The following is a 25,952-nucleotide window of genomic DNA, read 5'->3' as shown; positions in this document are numbered from 1 at the left end:
TCTCAACGCCTAACCTCCAGCGCTCTGGATAACAAACAGTATCTTTCTGTGTTCTGTTTAATCATTTACCTGTTACTCTGTGGTTTGTGTTTATAACAGCACATAATTGATAATACGCGAAAGGGTCCCACTATCACCTTTCTGCTGTTTCTTCGCTTCTTTTTCTTTCCCTGAGAGAGATACCTGGTCCTCATTTTACACTGGGTAAAAAAGAATGAATGATTAGAATTTCATTTTTAAAAAAGGTGAGTCTATTTAGCATTCTATCTTTATTATTTGTGAAGGACAGGTAACCTAATCAACTAGACAAATGACAAGAATTAAAGCAGCTTCCTTTAGAAAGACATCTCAGGGTTAAATGACCTCAGTAGCCAAGATTAAACATGCCCCAAGGGACTGTGGCAGAGAAGATTTGTCAGTAGAGTTGACTTCAATCAGCCCAATCTATCTGCCTGATGGGCCGCAGTCAAATCACCAGAGTACTGATGTGATTAATTACAACCTGACAGTGGTTCATAATACGTGCATGTGGTTTTTAGCATGACCACCTTTAACACTGAAAGCTCCTTCAAAGCCCCATAAACCGTAGTTTATGGTTAAACTATATGTAGTGAATCTATACTCTGTCTTGTTACCCTGACCTCAACCCTTTCATCTAAGGACTTAATAACAGCACAGAAGGGTTCTATAACTTGCTCCTAGTTTAGAAGTAACAGAGCTGACATTTGGACCCATATATTCTGGCTCCAGAGCCCATGTCTTTACTTTACTCTCTGATAGTAATTGCAGTAAGAGCTGCCGGTTATTCAGGGCTCATGATGTGCCAGGGTCTGCCCTCTTTAGATGCCCCATCTCATGTATGCTTCTCACAGCCTTATAAGGTATGGTCCATTACCCTATTTAATAGATGAGCATACTGAGTCTTAGGAAGATTTAGAAACACAAATAGTGACTCACCTGGATTTGTCCTGAAGCCCATGCTTGTAATACAGGTATTAATGTAACTCAGAAGCATTAGGGAAAATAATATTTATTTCTTTCTACTTCTTATTCTTCTTGATTTTTCATTCTATTGTGATATCTGGACCAGTGAAGATGTACTGCTACTCTTGAGTCGATAAAAAAGAAAATAAATTTTATACTTACTATTTAACTATATTTCACTGAAGCTTCAGTGCAATCCAAATCTATGTTAACAAACTAGTGGTCTATTTTGTAATTATTCATAGAGAGCTTTAATGCTTTTAAAAATTAACACAATTCAAGAAGAAATCTATCAAAGAACTACTTTGCAATACCAAAGTATACTGGAAATATTGAGTTATTATTTCTCCATTAAAAGGAAGAAATTGGGTTCATAAGCTTTACAACTCTCAGTTCAAACACTTAACGTGAACATATATAAGAACACTTTTATTCCTGGCTGTTAGGGGAGCAGAGAGATTCTAGTAGGCTTTCAAAATCAAAAATAATTTAATTCCATAGGCTAGTTATGAAAATAATTCAAATGATTACAGTAAACCTATTTCTATCACATTTTATATTTTACCAAGCTTAAAAATGATTACATTACCTAATACTATATGCTAATCAGACATTATTTATTCTTATTTTCAGGGATACTATGACACCATGGATGCTGGTTACATGGATGAAGAAGGTTATATATATGTTATGTCTCGAGTTGATGACGTGATAAATGTTGCAGGTCACAGGATTTCTGCAGGTGCCATTGAAGAGGTATTGATGACTATTGGTCTTTTATTCCAGGTGGTGTTTAGGGACAGAACTGAGCTGAAGTCAATACTGAGGTTGTCCATATTGAGGTTAAGTCATTCCACTTGGAAAATTTCCAGACCCTTCCTTTGAAGCATAGGCTCGGTTGGTCACTCTGGTATTTCTCTCACCTCACTTTCTCTCCTGTGGATTTTCCTGTTCTCCAAATTCCCCTGATTCCTGCCTGAGTGGTAGAGAGGAATTTTAAGCACTTACATATATTTGTAATTTATGGGAGAGTCTATATACATTTGGTTCTTGATCCTTGCTACCTGATTGCTTCTAGCTTCTTGATTTGCGCCTGTTGATAACCAGGTTTACATATAGTCTTTACTGGGTGTGTGATTTAAACATTTTATCATACTCTTAAATCCTGAGAATTTTCTTCCAATGTAAATTACACAAAGTCCCCAGAAGAGTATTTTAAAATGTTTTCAATTTTTTTTACCTTAAAATAGAATAAAATCCTCCTTTTTATTGTATAATACTATGAGTTTTTTACTTATAGTATAGATTCTTGTAGCCATCACCAACAACCAGGATACAGAAAAATTTCAACACTGCCCAAGAATTTCCCCATAATGTCACCTTTTTATTCTGACCTTCCCCACCCCTAACCCCTGGGAACCACTAATTTTTTTTTTGTTCCTATGTTTTTTTGTTCCTATGTTCTAGAATCTCATATAAATGGAGTAATACAGTATGTAACCTTTGGAGACTGGGCTATTTCATTTAGGAAAGTGCGTTTGAGATCCATTCAAGTTGTGTGTATGTCGATTATTTGTCCTTTTATGTTGCTGTGCGGCATTCCACTGTGTGGATGTACTAACCCATTTATGTTTCCTTTACCCATTAGAGGATATTTTAAGTGCTTCTAGTTTGAGGCAGTTATAAATAATGCTGCCGTATACATTCAAGTTCAGGTTTTTGTGCAAATGTTAGTTTTCATTTCTCTAGGATAAATGCCTGTAGTGAGTCTGCTGGGTTACATGTTAAGTGTATGTTTAGGCTTATAAGAAACTATCAAACTGTTCTCTAGAGCGGCTGTGCCATTTTATATTCCCACCCATAGTGTGTGAGGGGGTCTGTTTCTTCCCATCTTCATTAGTACTCAGAATTGCCATTGTTCTTTATTTAAATCATTCTAATAGATGTGTAAAGGTATCTCATTGTGCTTTGAATTTGATTGTCTGTAATGACTAAAATGTTGGAAACCTTTTCTTGTGTTTATTTGCCATCAATGTTCTTCTCTGTCATTAAAATCTTCTGCCCATCTTTTTAAAAATTGGGTTGTTTTTCTTATTGTTCAGTTTTGAGAGTTTTTAAGGTATTCTGGATACAAGTCCTTTGTTTGATATGCAGTTTGAAGATATGTATTTTTTTCCTGTCTGTGACTGGTCTTTCTCTTCTCTTAAAAGTGCTCTTAATAGAGCAAAAGTGTGTTTCATATTAATGAAGTCTAATTCAGCATTTTTTTCTTTTATAGATGATGATGTTTATCAAAGAACTCTTTCCTAACCCAAGGTCATACTTTCTTCTTTGTTTTCACCTAAAATTTTATAGTTTTACATTTTATATCAATTTACATTTACATTTTGAGGGGTTTTTTTGTATATAGTGCAAGATATAGGTTGAGGATTTTTTTTTTAATGTGTATGCCAATTCTTCCATGTGTTATATGTTGCAAAGACTGGACTTTCTCCATTGAATTGCCTTTGCACCTTTGTAAAAAATTAGCTGACAGTATTTGAGTGGGTCTATTTCTAGAGTATCTCTTGTTTTATTGATCTGTGTGTTTACCTTTTCACCAATACTATTCTGTCTTGATACTTTATAGAATGTCTTAGAGTTGAATAGTGTCTACTATTTTCGAAATCGCTCCACTTTTCAAAAATCGTGTGGATATTCTGTTCCTTTACTTTTCCATGTATATTTTAGAATGAGCTTTTCTATAGTTAAAATAAATCCTGCATGGATTCTGACTGGGATTGTGTTAAATCTATAGATGGATTTGAGAAAAATTGATATCTGGACTCTACTGAATTGTCCAATTCATGAACTTTGTATGTCTTTCCATTTATTTAGGTCTTTTTTGATATGTTTCACTGACATTTTATACTTTTTAGTATGCAGATTCTGAACATATTTTCTTTTTTTTTAATTTATTTTTTTATACAGCAGGTTCTTATTAGTTATCCATTTTATACATATTAGTATATACATGTGAATCCCAATCTCCCAATTCATCTCACCACCACCACCCCACCCCACCCCCGCCGCCGCTTTCCCCCCTTGGTGTCCGTACGTTTGTTCTCTACATCTGTGTCTCTATTTCTGTTCTGCAAACCGGTTCATCTGTACCATTTTTCTAGGTTCCACATATATGCGTTAATATACGATATTTGTTTTTCTCTTTCTGACTTACCTCACTCTGTATGACAGTCTCTAGATTCATCCACGTCTCTACAAATGATCCAATTTCTGAACATATTTTCTTAATTTATACCTAAGTATTTAGTTTTCTGAGCTGTTGTAAATAGAATTTTTTTTTAGTTTTGGTTTCCAAATTTTCATTGCTAGTGGATATAGAACTGCTATTGACTTTTATGAACTGATATGTATCTTATGATCTTGCTCAATTCATTTATTAGTTCTAAGAGTTGTGTGTATATGTGTGTGTATGTGTGTGTTTGTATTTCTTGGGATTTCCTGTGTGGACAATCATGCTGTCTGTGAATAGAGGTAGTTTTATTGCTTGCTTTCCAATCTGAATATTTTTTATTTCTTTCTCTTGCCTTTTTGAACTGGTCAGACCCTCCACTATGATACTGAGTAAGAGTGATGAGAGCAGTTACCCTCGTCTTGTTCCTGATCTTAGGGTAAAAGCATTCAATATCTTACCATTAAGAATGACGTTACCTGTAGATGTTTCTGTAGATGGCCTTTATCAGATGAGGAAGTTTCCTTCTATTACTAATTTGCTGTTTTTTTTTTTTTTATCTTGAAAGAATGTTAAATTTTATCAAATGCTTTTTCTGCTTCTATTGATATGATTGTGTGGATTTTCTTTTTAAGCCTGTTAATATGGTGAATCACATTAATTAATTTTCAACTGTTGAACCAGCTTTGCATTGCTTGGGATATACCTCACTTAGTTGCAATGTATTATTGTTTAATATATTGATTTTTTTTTTAATTTATAGTAATTTTTGCTGATTGGAAGTTGGCTTTGTGTGGTAATCATGTTTTTAATAGTGTTTGTATCATTTATCTCTTTTCATCCTTTCCTTTTTAATATATCTAGATCATTATGTTTCCTGTGGCCTTTTTGTAGATAACATAGTTGGGTCTTGTTCTTATTTTAATCCAGTTTTATAATTTTTATCTTTTAACTGGTGTTTTTAAGACCATTAACATTTAACTTAACTATTGATATATTTATGTCTCCAAGTTTATTATTGGTTTCCTTCTTGCCTTTTCTCTTTTTTATTTCCCTCATGTTACATTTTCTCCCTTCTTTTAAGTCATTTGGTTCTTTTTCTGTAGCTTCTATTTCTTTGCTGAGAACTTCTCCATTCATTCCAAGGGTGCTTGCCCATACTTTCTGGGCCACAGTTACTGTGGAGTTGTTAATATTTATCTTTGTTAATTTTATCCTAAATGTGCAAATGAGGCATTCTTTGTCAAAGACAGATTTCTTAATAGTAAGTGTGTCATTGCTTTCTTACTCCCAGTCTTATCCCTAGGGGACCCAACAAGAGCCGATGGGAAATTTCCCTACATAAGTAGCCAGCCACACCATAGATGAGAAATAAGGAAAATTATTTTTCTCTGCTTATAAAGAGGAAGGAGGCAGCTATCTTTCCCCCTCCTAAAGAGGTCTCCTTGGACACATAATAGGCTGAATCCAAACTCCAGTTCTTTGGTATGTACATAACATCTCTCCAGGAGGCAGATAACCCCCTGTGTCTCAACTTTTACAACCTAGAAATGTTTCCAACTTCTAAGCCTTCATCTTTTTGACATGGAAATACCAAGGAAGATAGTGAGTGGGCCAGTCTCCCCAGCACCTTATGAGTTTAACCTAGGGATCTAGTCTAGGATGTAAGCATTTTGCCCACCCAGGGAAATTAGAAAATTTTATTATCCTTTCATATCAGAGCAATTGACTAAACAAACAGCTATAGATCAAATTCTCAAGGTATTTGAAGAGTCTCAGGAGGCTAGGGTTTTTTATAGGGCCAATGAGGAAATCTGGAAAAGTTTTATTCCCCTACGGATATAATAGCTACATTAAAATCTTTATCTGATATTTGTAATATTTGGATTGGGGTTTGGCATTTGTTGATTATCTTTTTTAAAGGAGTGTTTAGGTTTTCCTAATTCTTTTCATGTCCAGTAATTTTGCATTTTATATTTTGACTATTACTTTATGAGATTTTGGATCCTTTGAAAATCATCTGGATTTTTGTTCTTGTGATTGTTTATTTTAGCAGATGGTCAAGCCATTTAAGATCATACCACACGTCCTTACCCACTTTCTGTGGATTGTGGTTCCAATGTCAATTTTGTTTTCAAAGCCTTTACAGTGCTATTCTAGTACGTCTCACTGTGTCTCTCTCCCAGAAGCCAATCTGAAACTCAAGTTAAGTGCTCAAAATCTGTGCTATGCTGATTCTGGTTGGATTCATGCATATACAACTTTACAGTAGGCTCAGGACATCATACTCAGATTTAAAATATCCCTTTTTCTAGCTCCTTTCTCTCCACGAGCTACTCTTCACTTTTTGATTCCCAGGGCTCCCCCTTACTGCTCTTCTCGGTATAAAGTCAGGGCTTCAGCCTCCCCGTACTCCTGCTGGGGTTCAGTCCTGCAAGGTCTACCTACATAGCGTCCCTGGGGAGAGGAAGGGACTCTGTCTCTTTGTTAGCACTTGCCTGGTATAGGGCAGAGCTAGTCAACAGGGATCAACTCTCAGGAACTGGATGGCTGCTGGTGGGGAGGACAAGTGGTACTGAATCTTTCCTGGCTCTCTTGGTGTAAGATGGGGGAGTCCCCAGTGCTCCATCCCCAGGATCTGCTGCACAGTGATAGTGGAGAAGGGAGAGGACACAGCTTTTTGGCTGCATTCACCTGGTGAAAGGTGTGAAGAGTCAACAAGGTGGTTACAGCTCTGTAGGAAGGAAGAGAGACACTGCTTCTTCATTGGTGTCCATCTGGAGTAGGGACAATAAAATCAAAATGATTCTGTTTTCCAGCTCCTCTGCTCCTTTTCCTGGACCTCTAGGTGGACACAGCAGGCATTTCTTAGGGCTTTTTCTGTCTGTACTTATTGACAGTTCCACATTTTTGACTGATATAGAACCCAGGCCAGAATATATAGGAGGCAAAATCATCAAACCAACAAACCATAACAAAAATGAAAACCAAAAACTTCTAAACAAGCAAAAAACAAGGGACTCACCATCAGGTTGTCTCTCAAGTTCTGATAGAGTCTTCTGGTATGAATTTTTTTTTTTTTTTTTTGCCGTACGTGGGCCTCTCACTGTTGTGGCCTCTCCCGTTGCGGAGCACAGGCTCCGGACGCGCAGGCTCAGCGGCCATGGCTCATGGGCCCAGCCGCTCCATGGCACGTGGGATCTTCCCGGACCGGGGCACGAATCTGTGTCCCCTGCATCGGCAGGCAGACTCTCAACCACTGCACCACCAGGGAAGCCCTTCTGGTATGAATTTTAGCCCAAAGTATTCCATCACAATTAGTGGAAGTGATAAGATGGAATGTATTTACTCCATCTTTTCCAGAACCAAACCCAGAATAGTTTTCGAATGGAATGGGGCAAACTGCAGTTTAAATTAAAGAAAATGCTTAAAGCAGTATGACTGATAATGCAGTAGGATGAGAGTATGCAGAATCATAGTTCCCCTTTCTCTAATTAAAAAAATGGTCACTTTCTCAAAAGGTTGTACTTAACTTCAGCCCAAAATTAACACTTAACACTTCTTGTCATGTAGGCTTTTCTTTCTTAGTGACAGTCAATGTGATATTATTTGAGTAAAAGGAAATAATTTTATAAAATATTTTGGAACATGTGACTTTTATCTGCTGTTATAATATTGTTTTTAACTGACTGTGAATTTTGTGATAACCTGAAATTGAAATTTATGCTTCATGTATTTTGGTGTGTTGACAAAAGATGGTTCTGGCTTCAGGAACTTTTAATTTCTTGCTTATAGGAGATTACGTCCATTTCTGGCAGACTCAGCTAATCAAAATACAGAGATTACATATGCATAGCTCTTATTATCAGTCAAAATTCTTAGTGCTTTTATCTTTAGAATGAAGAGTGCCAACCTATTCAAATATATATTGTGCTTTAATGTTTCTACTGACATGCTTCTCACTATGTGTAACAGCAGAGCGAGGCAGGCAGAAGATAGGCAGTTAAAACAGCAAAATTGAAAAAACTGTGCCAGAATCCATGACATCTAACAGGAATTTTGTCCCTGGGTCTTAGAGTGCTCATAGCATGTAACAGGACACCTCTCAGCCTTAAGCCTTCTTGAAGTGAATGTCTCCCTTTATATGAATTAAATGATTAACTCTTTATTGTATATTTATGTCTAATAAGGAAATTAATATCTCAATTCTGGGTTGTCTTCTCCATCTTAGAATCTATTAGAGGGTTGAAAACCAACATTTTTACCGGCTTTTTCCCAGCTCCTTAGTAAAGTTGCTTAACAAGTTGATAATATGTACATGAAATGTTCATATTAATGACAGCTTTTACTAAAGTGCCCAAACCTTATTTTATATTTAATGCTTTTCTGGGAGTCTTAATAATGAATGCTGGATTCCACTTTGATTTTTTGAAATAGGACTTGAGGGTCTTAAATCCATTGGGAATATTATTTATAGAAAATAAAAATAGACTGAATGTCTATTTATATACAGTGAAAATATCTGAGCTTTTTCAGTTTCCCAAAGTAACATTTGACAAATTTGTCACCTTACATAAGACTAAATCAAACAGAAATTCTACTAAAATGACTACATGACAAACATTTCAGGAAACGCTATGTTCTTTTCTGTTCTCGACATAAGAAAATAGAGTCCTACAATGGCTTTTAGAAATTTAAGAGGACATTATCCTTGCATATCCCAATGCATGTGAGGGCCTTCTATAAATATCAAGTAATAACCAAATCTGTTTGAACAGCTGATTAATCTTTGAAAGCCTACCATCTAGCTGGACAATTGGGACACTTAGGTGGAAGTTCAAGGTATTCTTAAGAAAAATGTGTCCTAAATCTGCTAGTTCAGGTCATGCGAGCTCAAGTTACTAGGAGTCAATGTGGTCCTTCTGCTTAGTTCTCTTTCACTGTTGTGGGCAGATCTTTTCATGCAGAGACATCTCCAGGGAACAAATTGGGCTCCCTGATTTCATTCTTTCACTTGTAGCTTAAGATTTAGTTTGTTAAATAATCCTACGTGTATCCTTGGAAACTTGGAAACCTGGTGTTAAAATACTACATTTAAAGCCTAGGGCAGTGTTCGCATACAGTTTTCCCTTTCGAAGGTTATTCTGACCAAAGCATCACTGTTTGTTTTTCAAGCTAGCTATTTTGTTCACTATTTTAGGAATAATTTCTTCAAGATTGAATATATTTCCATAAAGTGCATATTCAACAAAGATGCCGTGCAATTTCATTTCTACCCAACATTAAATGACTACTGGATGTAAATAGTTGTAAAATTGCTGAATATTTTCCTGGGCACTGATATGAATATTGATGAAGATGTGGAATCTGGCAGTTTCCTAGGTGACTCCATTGTCAGAGGAGGTAAAACAATATTCCTCCTCTTCCCATAGCAAAGACAATCTCCCTCTGCAGAGTGTATTGTACGAGGGTGCTTGATTTAAACTAATTTTTTCTAAAATTAAAATACTTAAAACATAATTAAGAAACCTGTATAATTTAGCCCACTAAAACCATAAAACCATTTAAATCAAATAAAATTTACACAAAAATGGCAGTACTGCAGAAACCAAGAATGACAGTTACTTGCCAGGCCTGTTACCATAACATTTATATGCTCACTTTGGGTGAAACAATTACCTTTTAAGTTGTGTCACTTTTTTTGGTACTTGAATGCCAGTTAACCACAGATACTTCATGAATTTTATATGGAGGGAATATATGAGTGGCTTTTGATTTCCACCCCCCCCCATAGGACATTTGGTGGGCTTCTGTCCCAATATGTTGCCAAGATATATTTTGATGCTTTCCCTTTTCACAATTCGGTTGTTGAAATCATTATTTGGCATGCAAATACTGTTTGTGGAGCCAACACAGAAAGCTGCCTCTCTTCCTTTATGGCATCTTTTTAACACTGATAGAATAATATAATGTTTTATCCACTATAATGAACTTCATTTACAGATGGCACGGAATTCTGGAGAATGACATGTTTCTCACAGATTTTTAAGAATCATATCTTCAGTTGGCAAAAAATGGGAAACTTTGATATTATAAGGAATTGTGTTATATCTTACTTCTGATTTTAAAATACTCTCTCTGCCCTTATAGAAAACCAGTCAGCGTTTTCCCATCCACTTCTAAAGACGCTGAGACCAAGGATGGAAGTTAAAATAGCAAGGTGAAATCATGGCAGACTAGAAGTTTTGTTGTTCAATTTAGTTAAAATTATAGTCATACTGGTTAGGTGCAAAATATCTAGATGTATGTTTTTTTTTTTTTTTACAGTGATTTAAACTGTAAAACTTCAAAAACTCAGGTATAGAAGCACCAGTGAACACTTTAATAAATGGGCTTTTGACCATTAAAACTCTGGTAAGCCAGGTAAAAGTATTTTTCTCTATTCATTAAGGGAATACTAAATAGGATTTAAAGGATTGAACCTACCAAGTCTGTGTCCTACCTGCTATAGAGATTTATTCTCTTCCACGGGCTGGTGACCGTCAAGACTAACTGCCCAAACAAAGCTCTGACAATAAAATGTGTCTCTACTCTCAACATACAGACTGAAAAGAAAATAAGAACTTAACAAATGGGAAACATTTTGAGAGTTCACACTGAAGCAGTGAGAGAAGGTGGTATTGTATGGTCTGGTCTGTGTAGTATGTGTTTTGCAGAAGCTTTTGAGTCAGGACCAACTAAAGGAAAGAGGGCGTAGACACCTTTACCTCAGCAATGAAGTTAATAAAACATATAGTACAAAAATCATTTATTTATCACGTACCATTCTGAGCACTGCAGGAGTCAAAAGCTATGTCGATGGCAGCCCTCACAACTGAATACTTCAAGGCTGGTGCTCACAATAGGATACGGGGCAATGTTGATTTGCATGCTTAATTAGGGGCAGTGTGAGTTAGTCCACTGGCTTTGTACCAAACATTCTAGCAGTTCATTGAGTCTTCTAGGAGTTCAGAGAAGAGAAAGCTCATTTTCAGCTTGAATTACTTTTTTTTTCCATAGAAAGTTTGGGATTTTTAGTGGCATGTCCCGGATTTTGTTGGCTTTTCTTTTCCCTCTGACTGTACCTTTACAGTGCAGTTTGTTAGCTTTTCCTTTTTCATACGGTCCTTAGATGTTAAGAGTTCTTTAAGGCTTTCACCTTTTCTCCTCACTGCTTTCTCCCCAGATAATCTCATCCATGTGCATAGCTTTCATTGTCATCTATACATTAATGGCATTCAAATACACATTTTCAGATTAAGATTCTCCTCAGATCCAATTGCCTTGCCTTGGATGTCTGAAAGGTACTTCAAATGGAATATCTCCAAGATTTAATACATGATGTTTCCTCCCAAGCCTAGCCCTCACCAGCATTTTCTGGCTTAGAAAATGACACCACTATCCAACCAGCTACTCAAGCCAAAAACCACAGAATCATCTTTAACCCCTTTGACTTCTTACTTCTTATCCTATTTATCATCAAATTCTGTCCATTTTACCTCTAAAAACTCTGGAATCTTTTTATACCCACTACTATAACCTTAGTCTACTATTGTAGCCTCTCTGGGTGTTTCCCTGGGTAAACTATGACACCCACCTTCAACAATCCTCTATTTATTCTTCACAATGAACCAAAGTAAGTTTTTGTTTTTCAAAATCCACTCTGAAGTGAAAGTAGCCAATCTGTAAAGGCTACATATGTAGGATTCCAACTATATTAACATTCTGGAAAAGAACTCTGGAGACAGTTAAAAAGATCAGTGGCTGCCAGGAGTTATTGGAAGGTGATGGATGAATAGGCAGAGCACAGTGGATTTTTAGGGCAGTGAATCTACTCTGTAAAATACTGTAATCATGGATCCGTGCTGTAAAACCCATAGAGTGTACAACACCAAGAGTGAAGTCTAACGTGAACTGTGGAGTGGGGTGAGAGTGATGTGTCAGTGTTGGCTCAGCAGTTGTAACTCTACTGCTCTGATGAGGGATTTTGATGGTGCGGAGGCTGTGTGTGAATGGGAGCAGGGGTTATATGGGAACAACGTACTTTCTGCTGCTCCATTTTGCTGTGAATCTAAAACTATTCTGAAAAAATAAAGTCTGTTAAAAAACCCATTCTGATCTTGCATCGCCTCCTTACCTCCTGAAAGTGCTTTATTACCTTCCAATGCTACTAAAATAGTTGGAAGCCCTTCGCATTCACAGCCCTTGTCTATCTCTGTAGCTTCATTTCCTCTTACACCATTCTCACTTTTGCTCTCTGCTTTCCAGCCACGTTGGTCCCTTTTAGATTTGAATGGTACAAGCCCCGTGCTTCCACAGGGCTTTTGCCCCGCCCCTGTATGCAAGGGTCCTTGCATACAGACCCTTTAGACCTGAGCTCATCCTGAGTCACTTCCTAAGGGGAGTCTTCTCTGAGATCCATATTCTTCTGCCACATTGGTTGCTTTGGTTCTGTCTCTCATTTAGAAATCCAAGTTATTTCCCCAAAGATTGTACCACTTTACATCTAGACATTCATAGTAATTAAATATTCATGATTATTTATTAACATCACCCTTTGCTACTAGACTGTAAGCACCGTGAGACAGTACCCAGCTTATTTTTGCTCACCACCAAGTCTACTGCAATATAGGAGGTTGGAGGATAGGAGGTATTAGTAAATGTTTGTTGACTGAATGCATGGAGGAAAGAATGAGGACTGCCAAACTAGCCCTTGGTTACAAGTTTGCTCACTGTTTTCTCCAGCCATAGGGGTTTGGAGTCACTTGAAATATATATTAATCTCTCAGAAAAGAACTTTTTGAACATTCATTTTTAAAAGTCCAATCACAGCAGAATTTTTTTTTTTTCTTAATCCTAAGCTTCTGTATTTCATGTGGTTACTGTATTCTCTGAGTTCTTGTGATTCCAGATAGAAATTTGCTTTGCTCTTTAAGGTATTTAGAGCTTAGGGTGAACAATATGAAAATGGTTGGTCAACAGTGGTGATGTCAGGGCTTCACTCCATGTCCAGCCTTTTCTCCACATCTTGGAAAATCCTCTCTGGATGGGTGGTCACTCAAGAAGAGAAGTGTGCTCTGTTCATTGCTCAGTAACAGAGGTGGAAATAAAATCACCATTTATTTTTTTAAATTTTATTTTATTTACTTATTGGCTGTGCCATGCGGCATGTGGGATCTTAGTTCCCCAACCAGGGATCACATTGGTGCCTCCTGCAGCGGAAGTGCAGAGTCTTAACCACTGGACCGCCAGGAAAGTCCCAAATCACTGTTTATTGATGGGGCTGCCTTGGGTTCCTCTGGAAGGTGTCCTTATGGTAGCCAGCACTGAAGCCAAAACACCATGAGGCCATCTGTTTTCCGAGGCTCATTGCAATTTGTTCCCAAGTGGTATCACTGCATAGTTTCCCAGACTTCATTAATAAACAATTGAGATGAAGAAATCATTCCCTTACTTTCCAGGTAAGCTAAGCAGTTTGTCTTAATTGCTTAGTCAGCCTTTACTGAGTGACTACCTGGGGATCCTAACCAGTCACCTCAGTAATAGTGATGTGAACGGTGAATTGGTAGTAATTTTCACAGAGGTAGCTGTGGGTTTTTAAGTTATCTGATGTGTACTATTTTCCCCAATTGAAATTATAAATATTGCATATATATGTGTATAGATATTCTAAATGAATGCTTGTTTTAAATTACAGTCTGTCCTTTCCCATGGCACTGTGGCCGACTGCGCTGTTGTTGGCAAGGAAGACCCTTTGAAGGGTCATGTCCCGTTAGCACTCTGCGTGCTGAAGAAAGGTGAGAGGTCTTTCTCCTCCCCGACTGCTGGGGCCCTGAATGATTAAAGTTAATTCAGAGCTTACCATCTGAACTTTCTCCCTAGATATAAATACAACAGAGGAACAAGTCTTAGAAGAAATTGTGAAACATGTTAGACAGAGCATTGGCCCCGTGGCTGCTTTTCGAAAAGCGGTGTTTGTGAAACAGTTACCCAAAACCAGATCTGGCAAAATTCCCCGCTCAGCTCTGTCTGCCCTTGTCAATGGCAAGCCATATAAGGTAAATGATCAAGGATGTTGAGTGCTTGGTTTTGAAATGTTTTCCCCCACTTCTTTGGTGTCAACTAAGATCTTTCAGTGGTTCTCAAGCATGAATTATATCCCTAGAAAACACGTAACAGTACTTTTTTTTTAATATTACGGGGGAAAAATTGCATAGCCATTCTCTCTGTAGGAATGAGGGTTTTGGAGAGAAACACAGATTAATTAAGACCATATACTTTTGATTATAAGAACCAGTATGTGAAAATATTTTACTGTTAGTAAATATGTCAAATTCAAACTTGTGGAAACTCAATCTTATTAAATTAAGGATAAATTTTCCTTCATTGCCGTCATTAGTGACTAATAGTGAGTGAGAGGCTGGCTATAGATATTCTGAAAATTCTAATTGATATATATGCTCATTATTTTTCCTGTTTTGAGTGAAAATTATTTTAGGTAATTTAGGCTGATTCAAGCATATGCATTCTTTTAATTTTGTGCATATTATACATGCACAAATATATGTATTTTTAATCATCAAGATCTAATAAAAAGTGATGCAATAGTAAGGAGTGGTTGTATGGGCAAATGCCAAAAAAAAAAAATTCTTTCTATAGATGCTCATTGAAAGGCCCATAAAAGAAAGTACCATCTAGGACCAATAGTTTTGCTAACTGAACAGTTTATTTTACTATAGATACATTTTAAAATATTGAGTTCAAAGTTCCCTGTTTTTGAACCTTTCCATATGAGTATGATAAGATAATGGGGAATACAAGATTGCATACAATTGTTTAATTGTATAGAATGGAAGGGTTCAATGAAGCACCTTCAACTGGCTCTAATTTTCTTTCCAGGTATCTCCTACAATTGAAGACCCCAGCATTTTTGGGCACATAGAAGAAATGCTGAAGCAGGCATTATGACTTTTTTTTTCTTTTTTTGTCACTTTTCTAATTGGAGTTAGATTTTGGAATTATTTCCCAGAAATAAATATTTAAATAGAAATTACATGCAAACTGAAATGTAAGTTGTAGAGCTTGGTCTAAAAACAATGTACGTGAAAACTAGTAAAAGGCCTTCTGTTTGATTAGCCCAATTAGCACTGTTACTGGTTACCTGTAACATTGCTCATTATAGATTTTCCAGAACTTTGATTTAAGAAAAATATATCTGACATACGATTTATAAAAATTGTACCCCCCAAAAAACATTTTAATTGAAAGTGACACTAATATCGAGCCACTTGCTGAAATTAGGACTCTGCAGCTTTGACCCAAGACCTAAAACTCAAGTGAAGTCAGAAAACAATTATAATTTTCTTATAGAAATTCTGAATATTTTCTAATATTCTTGAGATGCCCACATGCATGGTTATTTTAAATGAAATGGATGAAATGGGAAGTTTTAGGTAATCATCTAGACATGATTTTCTAAGTAGGAGAATCTGTCTAGTCACATATTTCCTGAGGGAAACCTGGGTACCAACCAAGGTACAGCTCTCTTCAATCCTTTGTTACTTAGTCAAGGGGAATCACAGGCTGGCAGAGAGCATAGAGGTCAATTAATCCAATCTCTTTGTCATGGAGATGAGGGCTCTTTAGCTGACTGTATACTCTTAATGATTCCAGCTTCTTTTGGAAACAAGGAAATGTGTAGAAATGGGGAAACTGGCAAGGAAAGCTCTTAAGGAAGAAATGTAAAAGTTTTTACATTAGCTAAAAACCGGGAGGAGTTTTAAGAGAAACCAAAAATCCAGATTTTATGTGAAATCTCTAATTTTTAAATAACTCACTAAAAAAAAAAAATTGTCATATCCAAAGCACATCTTTCCATTTAAACTTCTGTAAAGCTATTGCGCATTAAAAAAATAACTGAAAATTAGTCTTTGTTAATAAGCATATGATAATGTGCCAATTATCCAGAGTAGGTAGATACAGATAATTACTTATTTGGTTTACTTAGGGCTCTACATGAGATCAGTTATCAAAGAATATATTTAAACTCAAAAAATACCATACCCATGTCTTGACGGTTCTTAAAGTATTCCTCAGTCTTTCAGTCCATCAGGAACATTATTTTTAAGAGCAACTGTCTTAACATATAGTCTGGTAACATATCACGAAATATATATGAGAGATAATAGATAAGAGCTTATTGTTTGTTTCATAAAAATTGCTTACAACTTGTATAAAGACATTCTGAAAATGTTAGGATTTTTTGGACTGTAGCCTATAAGATAAATGGCTTCTCAAAGTAAATTATTTGCTAAAATTGGCTTTTTGATTGTTACACCTGAAAAAATACATTCGTCTAACTGTTCCTTTTAATTATTTTAGTAGACTGAGTTAACCTAATTAGATAGATATTCAACTTATAATTTGAAGTTGTTGGGTTCCTTAAACTGTCTCTTCTCTTGAGTACATTTTATCTTATCACAACTGTAATCTCACACTTTTTAATGTCTTAGAATTAAGATGTATTACCTTCTTTTTTCATATAAAATTCAGTTAATTTGAAATGGCAAATTCTGTAGCCGATTGTGTATCATAGTTCATCTGCAAGGTATAAACCCAGGCATATACAAGAATTGTGTTAACGATTACATCTTTGATCCTCTTGCACATTTTTCGTGGTAATCAATCTGAGAGACACTTCAGCAAGCAGGCTTGGGTTATTTTCCTGTTGAGTGGGATTGGAAAACAGTGCACAAGACTGGGGAAGTGGTGTTTTCTTGTATCTGGTTAAAGAAAGTGATCTCCTTTGCAGGGTCAGAGAAAGTACTGTTCCTCTCACAAGACTGAATGTGGGGCAAGAAAGATACAGTCATCAGATTGCTTAAATTTTGGAAGAAAAAAAAAGGAATTTTCTATTTTAATACTTACCATAAGGTACTTTCACTCAATAGTACTTAAAATATTTTGAATTAAATGTCTTTAAAAATAACAATATAATGTTACTAAAAAGTGCAATTTGCTGAAATAAATTCTGCATGATCTTCTTTTGGTAGTTGCATAGAATTTTTTTACTGTAAGGTATTAAAATTAAAATGTAAATATTTTATTTTAAAATCTATAGAAAAGTGCCAATTAATTGATCTATTTTGCCTGTGAAAATGTACTAAGTGTATACAAATGAGAACTGCTTTACATTTAAAAGCAGTTTTATTTATAGAGAATTATATTTGTAAAGGTTCTGATTATTAAAAATATGAAAATTCATAATGTTGATAGTTAAAAGGAAGAAAACCAAGGTTCTAAGTTTAATCCATGAAATAGGTTTTAGAATCTGGCAAAAATGATCTTATACATCAAAGAATATTTTATGGTTTTTGAGGCAAGTAACTGGATCTTTTATATCCCTGTATGTTAGTCTATTTTAAATGGTTAATATCTCTTATTAGGTGATCTCTTAAAGGGGAAGAACTGTTTATGCAATTAAGTTGTGCAGAACAGTAGATACAAATCTAGTTTGTATTATTATGATACCGTAGTTTCTATATTATATTTCATTTCTGTAAGTCAAGATCCCCATATTCAGACAAACTTAAAAAGCTCTTTCCCATTGTTTCTAATCAGGCAACATTTTTAGAAAATTTAAAATCACTTTCATAAGCAAGTTTAGTGCTCCCTCTTGTGGCAGACTCACTTTTGAAGCTAAACGATTGATCACTAAAAAGAATGATTTTCATTATAGTTTAAGTAAAATTTTAAACTATATGTGACTAGAAAACAAAGCTTAAACAGAGAACTGGAAGTATTTTTGTTTATTGACAATGGAGAGGGTTTCTGTTACCATTACCTTTTGAGTGAATCTGTTAAACAAAAATTGACATCAAAACAAATGTAATGTACGTGCAAACATAGCAAATTAAATACAAAAAAGGAATTACTAATGACAGGTCTTGCTGTTACTAAGATCAAGCAGCAGAAAATCAGCAGTTAGATAAATGGTATTCTTAAATAGATTTACTTTGAAATCTCCCATATAAACAAAGAATAAACAACAGTAACACCACCAAATAAAGCCACAGGGAAGAGAGAGATTATTCTTCTATACTTTTATACACTATATATGTTAATCATTCTGTCTTATTTCCTCTGATAAGACTGACTTCAGGGAAGTCGCAACAAGGCCTTCTCGGCTAAGAGCATATAACGTTAGTTAGACATGAGTCTGGCTAATGCCCTATTACATTGACAAAAGGGAAAGGTTTCTGGGGTTTTGCTTTTTCCAGTGGAAATGACCTCAGACTCTGCAGTGGTTGACATTCACTGAACAGGGCTGGCTGGAGGTTCAAGGTATTTGGATGAACATGTGGTTCTTAGTAAAGAAGTTTTTTTTTTTTTTTTTTTCTTGGTCCACAGGTAATAAGAAGAGATTTTTTTTTCTTTATAAATTTTTTTAAATAATTGCTTTTGACTCTTGTAAACAGTTTGGCTTTGTTTTGTATTGAAAAGGAGATCGAGCCATCACAGTGCTATTTCTAAAGATATAGGACATCCCTGATTTCCTTTAAAGGTCTATTTTTGGCTCCAGTTCCAGGTTAAATCATTCTTTTTTACATGATCAGAGGCAGGTTTTCAGCTTTAAGGATTGACAGACTTGAAGGAGAGAAACATGTGGAAGCATGAAACATGCTTCCAGGAAACATATCAATTTGTTACAATGCAAAAACTGTAAAAATGGTGGAATGGTAAAATACAAACAGTACTTGGAATTGTCAAATGTTTGCACTCAAGACTCCATGAACCATATATTTTATTTTTAAAAAAATCATATTTATATCCATTTACATAAGACTTACACATTTAAAAAGAAATGCATACACAGTAATACATAAATGCCAAGTATATTACAATAAGACATGAAAAAACAAGTGGCTCCATTTCATAAAAGCATCTGTTGTACAGAATTTATGATGTGGATGATGCTTATTATTCAAATGACTTAAGCATTTTCTTACAATTGTAGTAAACTAATCAAACTTAATATCTGACTCCCCCCAAAATCACGTTTTCAGCTTAATAAACCATTAGTTGTGATTATTTCCTTAGAATTCAGTCTTCACAAAGGTTTTCACTGCTTATCTTCTTAGATGGTAGTGCACTTTAGGTAGAGTAGACTGAAAAGACGACATCTAAAATATGTAATGGACAGCATTAGTTTACTGAAAGATCCCAGATTGGAAAATCTCCCTCTGCGACTCTTGGTGCACCTCCATGCATCCTGCCCACTTTTGTCCTAAGGGTAGGATATCATCTCAGGTCTAACCAATGGCTGTATGTAATTAATATTTGCTCCTCTCTAATTTTGTGCAGGCGAGGTTCATAAATAAGATTTGCTCAACTTTGTAGAAAGTATGGCAGTAATATAAACAGAGGTAGTCACAGAAAACCTCAGCAGTCCTTCTGAAAAGCGTACAGCTTGCTCATTAATAATTGAGTTGAGTTGACCTATTCCATGGAATAGATCTGTATTCTAACTCATATATTTTAGAGCTCTTTAAAAGAGACCTTTGTTTAACTGTGACAAAAACATAATGATAATCAGTAACATATAAAGAATCTGGGTTAGTGATGTGGCATCACTGATTCTTTCCAGTCATAATATACTTAGGAAAAGGTCACAATTACTATCCCGACACAAGAGATAAATGATATGTTCTGAATTGTGTTAATAACAAAAATGCTAATGTTTCCTCACAATAGAAATTGGTTGTCCCAGATTAACTTATTGGAAATAAATACCTTTATTCCATTTAATGGTAAAAACTAGGAAATATGAACTAGAATGCCAAGCACAAAATACAGATTATAAATAGTTAAAGACTAATTCTACCCATCAGTCAAGAGCTAAGAAGCAAGCACTACTCAACATATTAAGTAGTCATTTGTAAATTAGTGAAGTATTCTAATTCTAGTTCCTGGTAAATTATCATGTTATGTGTAGAAACTATTACAAACAGTATTTTGGAAAGCCTCTTATTTAGCCAAATTATTACAAATTTTAGATCATGCCTAATAAGATGCCAAATTGTATACCATAATTAAATTTTTAACGTTAGGGTTTTACATTCTGAAATTAAATCTCTTATCTGAAAGCTTTTTGTTTTATCATCAGCAGCTTCAAATAATGACCCAAATAAGGCAGCATATCAGCTCCTATATTAGGCCCCAAAGACCATCAGTAAATTGTGTGGAGCTTTTAGTTCAAGGCAATGAATAAACAGCACAAGATGAGCTGTTCCCCTCCCCAACCCTGTGCACATACTTGGTTCTAAATATTGCTCTAAAAAGTGTTTCTCCAAAATTTTAATTCATCGTAAATGGTAGAATATTTTGGTAAAGCACAGTTGTAGATTAAGAAATGTTTATGAGTTCTTGACATTTACTTTCTATGAAAACACAGTTTTACTAAGACTGGTTTCCAATAAAATTCCATTTTCATATGGATTTGGAATTAGATTCCATCAACTAGTATTTCTCGAAGTACAAATGCCTTATAGCTTATGATTTTATAGGATGGTTTTCTGTCCTGTCCGCCATTGTTATAATGTTATTTCACTTGGTTTCTATCTGCTGTAAACCCCAGATACTTAAAATTCCTATACGTTTTCAACAAGTATTAATCACATTGATGAAAAACAACATACCAGAAGTTCAGATTTTTCAGTTATACTTTTGTTTTTAATGTGAAATCACCTCCAAATCATTTTCCTGATTCTGCCACTATTTGACTCTGGGTACCTACTAAAATACTATTTGCCTATTTCAACTTCCCCTATATAAAATACTCACTTAAAAGTGTGTTATTCTGTAAGTGCCAAACTCTCATCAGTAAAATGCTATATGCATCAATATAAAGTGCTATGAAAAAGTAGAAACCAGTGTAGTAGCAACCCATTGATGTGTAATAAGATAGTGACAGGCCTCCAACAGATGGGCCTTAAACCATAGCAGACAGATGGTGATAGGAAATCCTAGATTAAGAGTTACAATATAAAGAACTTTCCACTCTCTAGCAATTCAAAGGGGTTCTCTCACTTCTCTCACTCTTCGCCACAACGGAGAGTATCGTGTATATTTACTAGTCTATGTAGGTTACATTTTTTTTGGCGGTTTGTTTTTTGTCAGCCAAGGAAAACTACTCACAGCAAGTCAGTGCTGCCTCCTTTGAGTGGCTTGTCAACATGAGTATGTGCGAACAGTGGAGTTGTCTAACCTCTGCAGTCTTGATGAAGGAACTGCAAATGGAGAAAAGGGCTTTAGAGGGACTTGGATGATTGAGTACAAAATTTCAGATGAGAAAGATTCATTTTCCCTGCATAAAGGGATCTGAACATATTAATAGACCTTCTTTCTCTCAGATAGAAGCCACTCATATTCCTTTTCTCAAGACAAGCTACTAAAGAAAATTTATTCCAGTGTGATTCACCTGAGCTTTCAAGTTGTGTATTCCTCCTTAGATGAAATCTGTTAACAAGAACAGTTCCCCTGGGTGCTCCTGTTTTTGAAGCAAAGATTGCTCTTGGAGAAGTCAGTATGCTGGATTGTCTTCCCCTCCAATACTGAAAAGCTTCTATACTCATTTTAATCATGTTAAATTGCTCACGAATTTTGCTAATGTGTTCCATAATAGTAACAACTTAGAAGAAATAGAGATCAAAGATCATGGAATATAGATCAAAGATCATGGTTTATACTGGAACTTATTTTAAGGGCCATGATAACTATCACCTTGACAAGAAATAATAATTCTAGGTGATTGTCTCAATAAAGAGAGTGGGGCTTTTTTGTTTGATGCTTACCAGACAGACATAACTTTGTGACTACAACTTCAAATTTGTCTCTCCTCCAGAATGGCTGTTTTCCTTTGTGAAGTATATAACACAAGTCTAATGTCCACAGAAGGAAATACTAATTGGGAAATTACTGTCGGTTTTGTGTTTGTTTAATTCTCTTCTCATGGTTGTGCTTGTTTATTTAAGGCCTTCTGCCTTGGTCATAGGTGAGAATATCTGATGAGTCTGAGTTTTTAAGATGAAATAGAAAACTTGCAATATTCAAGCATGTAGGGTGACAGTGGAGTTAATTTCCGTTTATTAAGGATCTTTAGTCCAAATCCATCCTCTAAACAAATTATTTACTTGGTGAATAGAAGAGTAAAGAAACACAAATCATGCAGATGTTTTTCTTCCTAGATGTGGACATTAGCCAAAATAGTCCTTTTTAGGATATTTTAAATTATTTTTAAAATATGAATAAAGTGCCATGAGTTCATGCATTAGCAGCTTACAAAAGAGTATGGTCTGATGAAAGCAAAGTAAACGTCAAGCAGAGCAAACCAACTTAAGGAAAGAATCAATTCCAGAAAGCTGTGCAAGATCAGAGAATGACAGCATTTGCTAAACAAGCTTTTTACTTTATAAGCAGAAATGCAAAACTACTGTACCATCCGTTGTCATTTTCCTTGACTGCCCCGATGTTGTGGTTAACCTAAATCCAGCCGGTAACGTTTCTGAGGACCCAGGCATCATGCTGATTCCGTGTACTTCACGGGGAGGAAACTGCCTTCTCCAGGTCGACCCACGCCTGAAATTCTTGTCATCACTCTGCCAGTACAGAGATACAATTTGATGTAATGAAAACAAGTAAACTAGTCCAGATGCTTAAAACATGTAACTCTGATTATTTACATTGTCTGTAAAGTATACATATGGAATACTATATTTCAAGGGTTATATTGATTCCAAAATGAGAATGCAGGATATGTGAAATAGAAATGTTTTTATTAAAAAGTTCATATGATTTCGAATCTAAAACATATATGAAAGTAAAATCTTTGAAAATTTAAAATAAAACCCCAAAGTTTTTCCAAAAAGAATTTTGGGTATACTTTGTTGCACTTCATGCCAACTGTTTTTATGTTATGAGATGATATACTTAGCTGAATAAGTATTGGGTAAACACTATTTGATTCACACTTGATTATTTCATGAATTTTGCTTTTATGTATACAAGATACATGTTATGGGAAATCTATATTTGATACAGCCTGGCTCATATGGGATACGATAATTTATATTCTGTGTAAGAAACTAAATTTGTCATTTGCTAGATTTCAGCTGATACAGAATTAACTTGTAGTTTGTTGAAAAACCTATGCAAATGGTCACCTTCCTTTTAATAAATACATGTGCTCATTAGATGCCACTAAAAGCATAATGTAACTCTGGCTGCTGTTCTACAATGTAATTCTTGTTGCTGATTCTATTATATCTTAATTGCATAAAATCTTCCCTCTCTGTGCATACACATTGTACCTGCAGACAAACCATTATTTTCTCTGAATTGGTAAGCAACAATATGTAATTTACCATTTGACTGATTATATTCTTTGTTTCTAATCTAAGGAAAATATTAATCATTCTACACAGATCTTATCTTCTTATATCACTAAGTTTTTCATCTAAGGAAGAACTGTCTACTCCCTAAAATTATAGTTAAATATGTGTGGTTGACTCTGCTAGCTCAGGTGACTTCATTTGGGCATAGAGAATATAGATAGATATTCAGCCTAAATTATTGTTATAAATAAGAAACACTATAAAGTATTCATCATAGACTACTAATTTAAGTAGCATACAAGGTTAATCTGGGAAAAATAAAATCATTTATGTAATTACATTTATCCATTTTTCTTTTAGAATCCTTATTATTAATATATAAATTTTGTTCAGATTTGATAGCCATTTTACACTTTAAGAGATTTCTGCTACTCTTCTCAACTGCTGTATTTGACTTTGCCTTAGACCTCCAAATGTTTATAAATGGAAAAAAGAAGCAGAATTTCACAGTTGTGGCCTCTCTGACTTCTTGAATCTTGGAGAAGTTGTTGCATGAACATAAATTTTCTTCAGTTCTATAAAACATTACATTACATTGTAGGAATGTACAGCTCCTATAATGTTTGAGATAAGGGCTCAAAAATATGCCAGTAAGTTGAGAATTTAAATCATGATTCCTTAACTTAGCATAACTTAACATAGTGTTACTGCAGAAAGTTAATGGGAACTATAAGCAACAACATCACAGGAAAAGGTTTCCATGAGAGGAGACTGAAAGATATGCTCTCAGCTGAGGATATCCTCTGTCTGTAGCAGCACATGAACACTTCTCAAATCATTTCAGTGGAATCTGAATGCGATCAGCCCCAGAAACAAGTCTATTCTGGCTCCAGCTAAGTTGTTTAGATATTTTTGTTCACACTCAAAAAACAAAACCAAAATCAAACAAAGAAACAAACAAAAAACTGAGACAAAAGCGACTAGAGGGTTTGAATGATAAAATCATGTGCTTTTTTAGTAATAACAAGAGGTAGCATATTTTAAAGGCAGATAATAACGTTCTATATAGGCCTTTCAACTTGTTCATTACTTTTAAGAAGCAACACTAGAACCCACATAGACTTGTGTCTCTGACTGGACCTCTACTTCAGGTCAGTCTGCATTTTAGAATTGTTATGATATGACAGATCTTTAATAATTTTTATTAAAATTATTTTTCCAACTTTTAAGTAAGGATAATAATTGTACTTAAAAGTGTGTATGGGGCTTCCTTGGTGGCACAGTGATTGAGAGTCCGCCTGCCGATGCAGGGGACATGGGTTTGTGCCCCGGTCCGGGAAGATCCCACATGCCACAGAGTGGCTGGGCCCGTGAGCCACGGCCGCTGAGCCTGCGCGTCCGGAGCCTGTGCTCCGCAACGGGAGAGGCCACAGCAGTGAGAGGCCCGTGTACCGCAAAAAAAAAAAAAAAAAGTGTGTATGTGTTTATGCAGACTATCTTTTTGATTCAACAATTAAGAATAAGGATTAAAAGCAGATACAAACTACTATATGTAAAATACATAAACAACAAGGCCCTACTGTACAACACAGGAACCTATATTCAATATCCCGTAATAAAACATAACGGACATAAAAAGAAACGAAGTTGAGTTATTTGTAGTGCGGTGGATGGACCTAGAGTCTGTCATACAGAGTGAGGTAAGTCAGAAAGAGAAAAACAAATACTGTATGCTAAAACATATATGGAACCTAAAGAAAAAAAATGGTCATGAAGAACCTAGGGGCAAGGAGGGAATAAAGACACAGACCTACTAGACAATGGACTTGAGGTTACGGGGAGGGGGACGGGTAAGCCTGGACAAAGAGAGAGTGGCATGGACATATATATACTACCAAATGTAAAACAGATAGTGTGAAGCAGCCACACAGCACAGGGAGATCAGCTCAGTGCTTTGTGACCACTTAGAGGGGTGGGATAGGGAGGGTGGGAGGGAGGGAGATGAAAGAGGGAAGAGATATGGGGATATGTGTATATGTATAACTGATTTACTTTGTTATAAAGCAGAAACTAACACACCATTGTAAAGCAATTATACTCCAATAAAGATGTTTAAAAAAAAAAGGAAATGGTGGCGCAGTGGTTGAGAGTCCGCCTGCCGATGCAAGGGACACGGGTTCGTGCCCCGGTCCGGGCGGATCCCACATGCCGTGGAGCGGCTAGGCCCGTGAGCCATGGCCGCTGAGCCTGTGCGTCCGGAGCCTGTGCTCCGCAACGGGAGAGGCCACAACAGTGAGAGGCCCACG

At 35.7% G+C, this 25,952-nt stretch overlaps 2 protein-coding genes across 6 annotated transcripts in view; one reads left to right on the top strand and one right to left on the bottom strand.

The window, feature by feature from the left end:
* ACSS3 (acyl-CoA synthetase short chain family member 3) overlaps nucleotides 1-17,298 on the top strand; it is a 144,048-nt gene extending 126,750 nt beyond the window's left edge. The window contains exons 13-17 of one of the 4 annotated variants that reach the window (XR_012324278.1): nucleotides 1,618-1,740; nucleotides 13,953-14,052; nucleotides 14,138-14,313; nucleotides 15,155-15,323; nucleotides 17,067-17,298. Coding sequence is in view for 3 of the 4 variants with exons in the window: in XM_073788374.1 (XP_073644475.1) it covers nucleotides 1,618-1,740; nucleotides 13,953-14,052; nucleotides 14,138-14,313; nucleotides 17,067-17,222 (555 nt within the window). In the remaining variant the exon portion in view is untranslated. Of the gene's footprint in view, nucleotides 1-1,617; nucleotides 1,741-3,262; nucleotides 3,301-13,952; nucleotides 14,053-14,137; nucleotides 14,314-15,154 lie in introns of those variants that run through there. The other 3 variants (XM_073788374.1, XM_019952190.3, XM_073788375.1) reach the window with 3 other exon arrangements.
* A 750-nt stretch (nucleotides 17,299-18,048) lies between these two features.
* Nucleotides 18,049-25,952, bottom strand: part of PPFIA2 (PTPRF interacting protein alpha 2) — a 474,519-nt gene continuing 466,615 nt past the window's right edge. Inside the window, exons 30-32 of one of the 2 annotated variants that reach the window (XM_033866289.2) lie at nucleotides 22,752-22,911; nucleotides 21,452-21,543; nucleotides 18,049-19,437 (exon numbers count right to left, since the gene is read on the bottom strand). In XM_033866289.2, coding sequence (XP_033722180.1) covers nucleotides 21,485-21,543; nucleotides 22,752-22,911 — 219 coding nt within the window. In that variant the 3' untranslated portion in view covers nucleotides 18,049-19,437; nucleotides 21,452-21,484. The remainder of the gene's footprint in view (nucleotides 19,438-21,451; nucleotides 21,544-22,751; nucleotides 22,912-25,952) is intronic. The other variant, XM_033866290.2, reaches the window with a different exon arrangement.

This window comes from Tursiops truncatus, chromosome 11 (assembly GCF_011762595.2).
Source record: "Tursiops truncatus isolate mTurTru1 chromosome 11, mTurTru1.mat.Y, whole genome shotgun sequence".
In the NCBI taxonomy this organism is placed as follows: domain Eukaryota; kingdom Metazoa; phylum Chordata; class Mammalia; order Artiodactyla; family Delphinidae; genus Tursiops; species Tursiops truncatus.
Note: the sequence above shows the minus strand (reverse complement) of the source record. Positions and strands in the feature narration are given on the sequence as shown.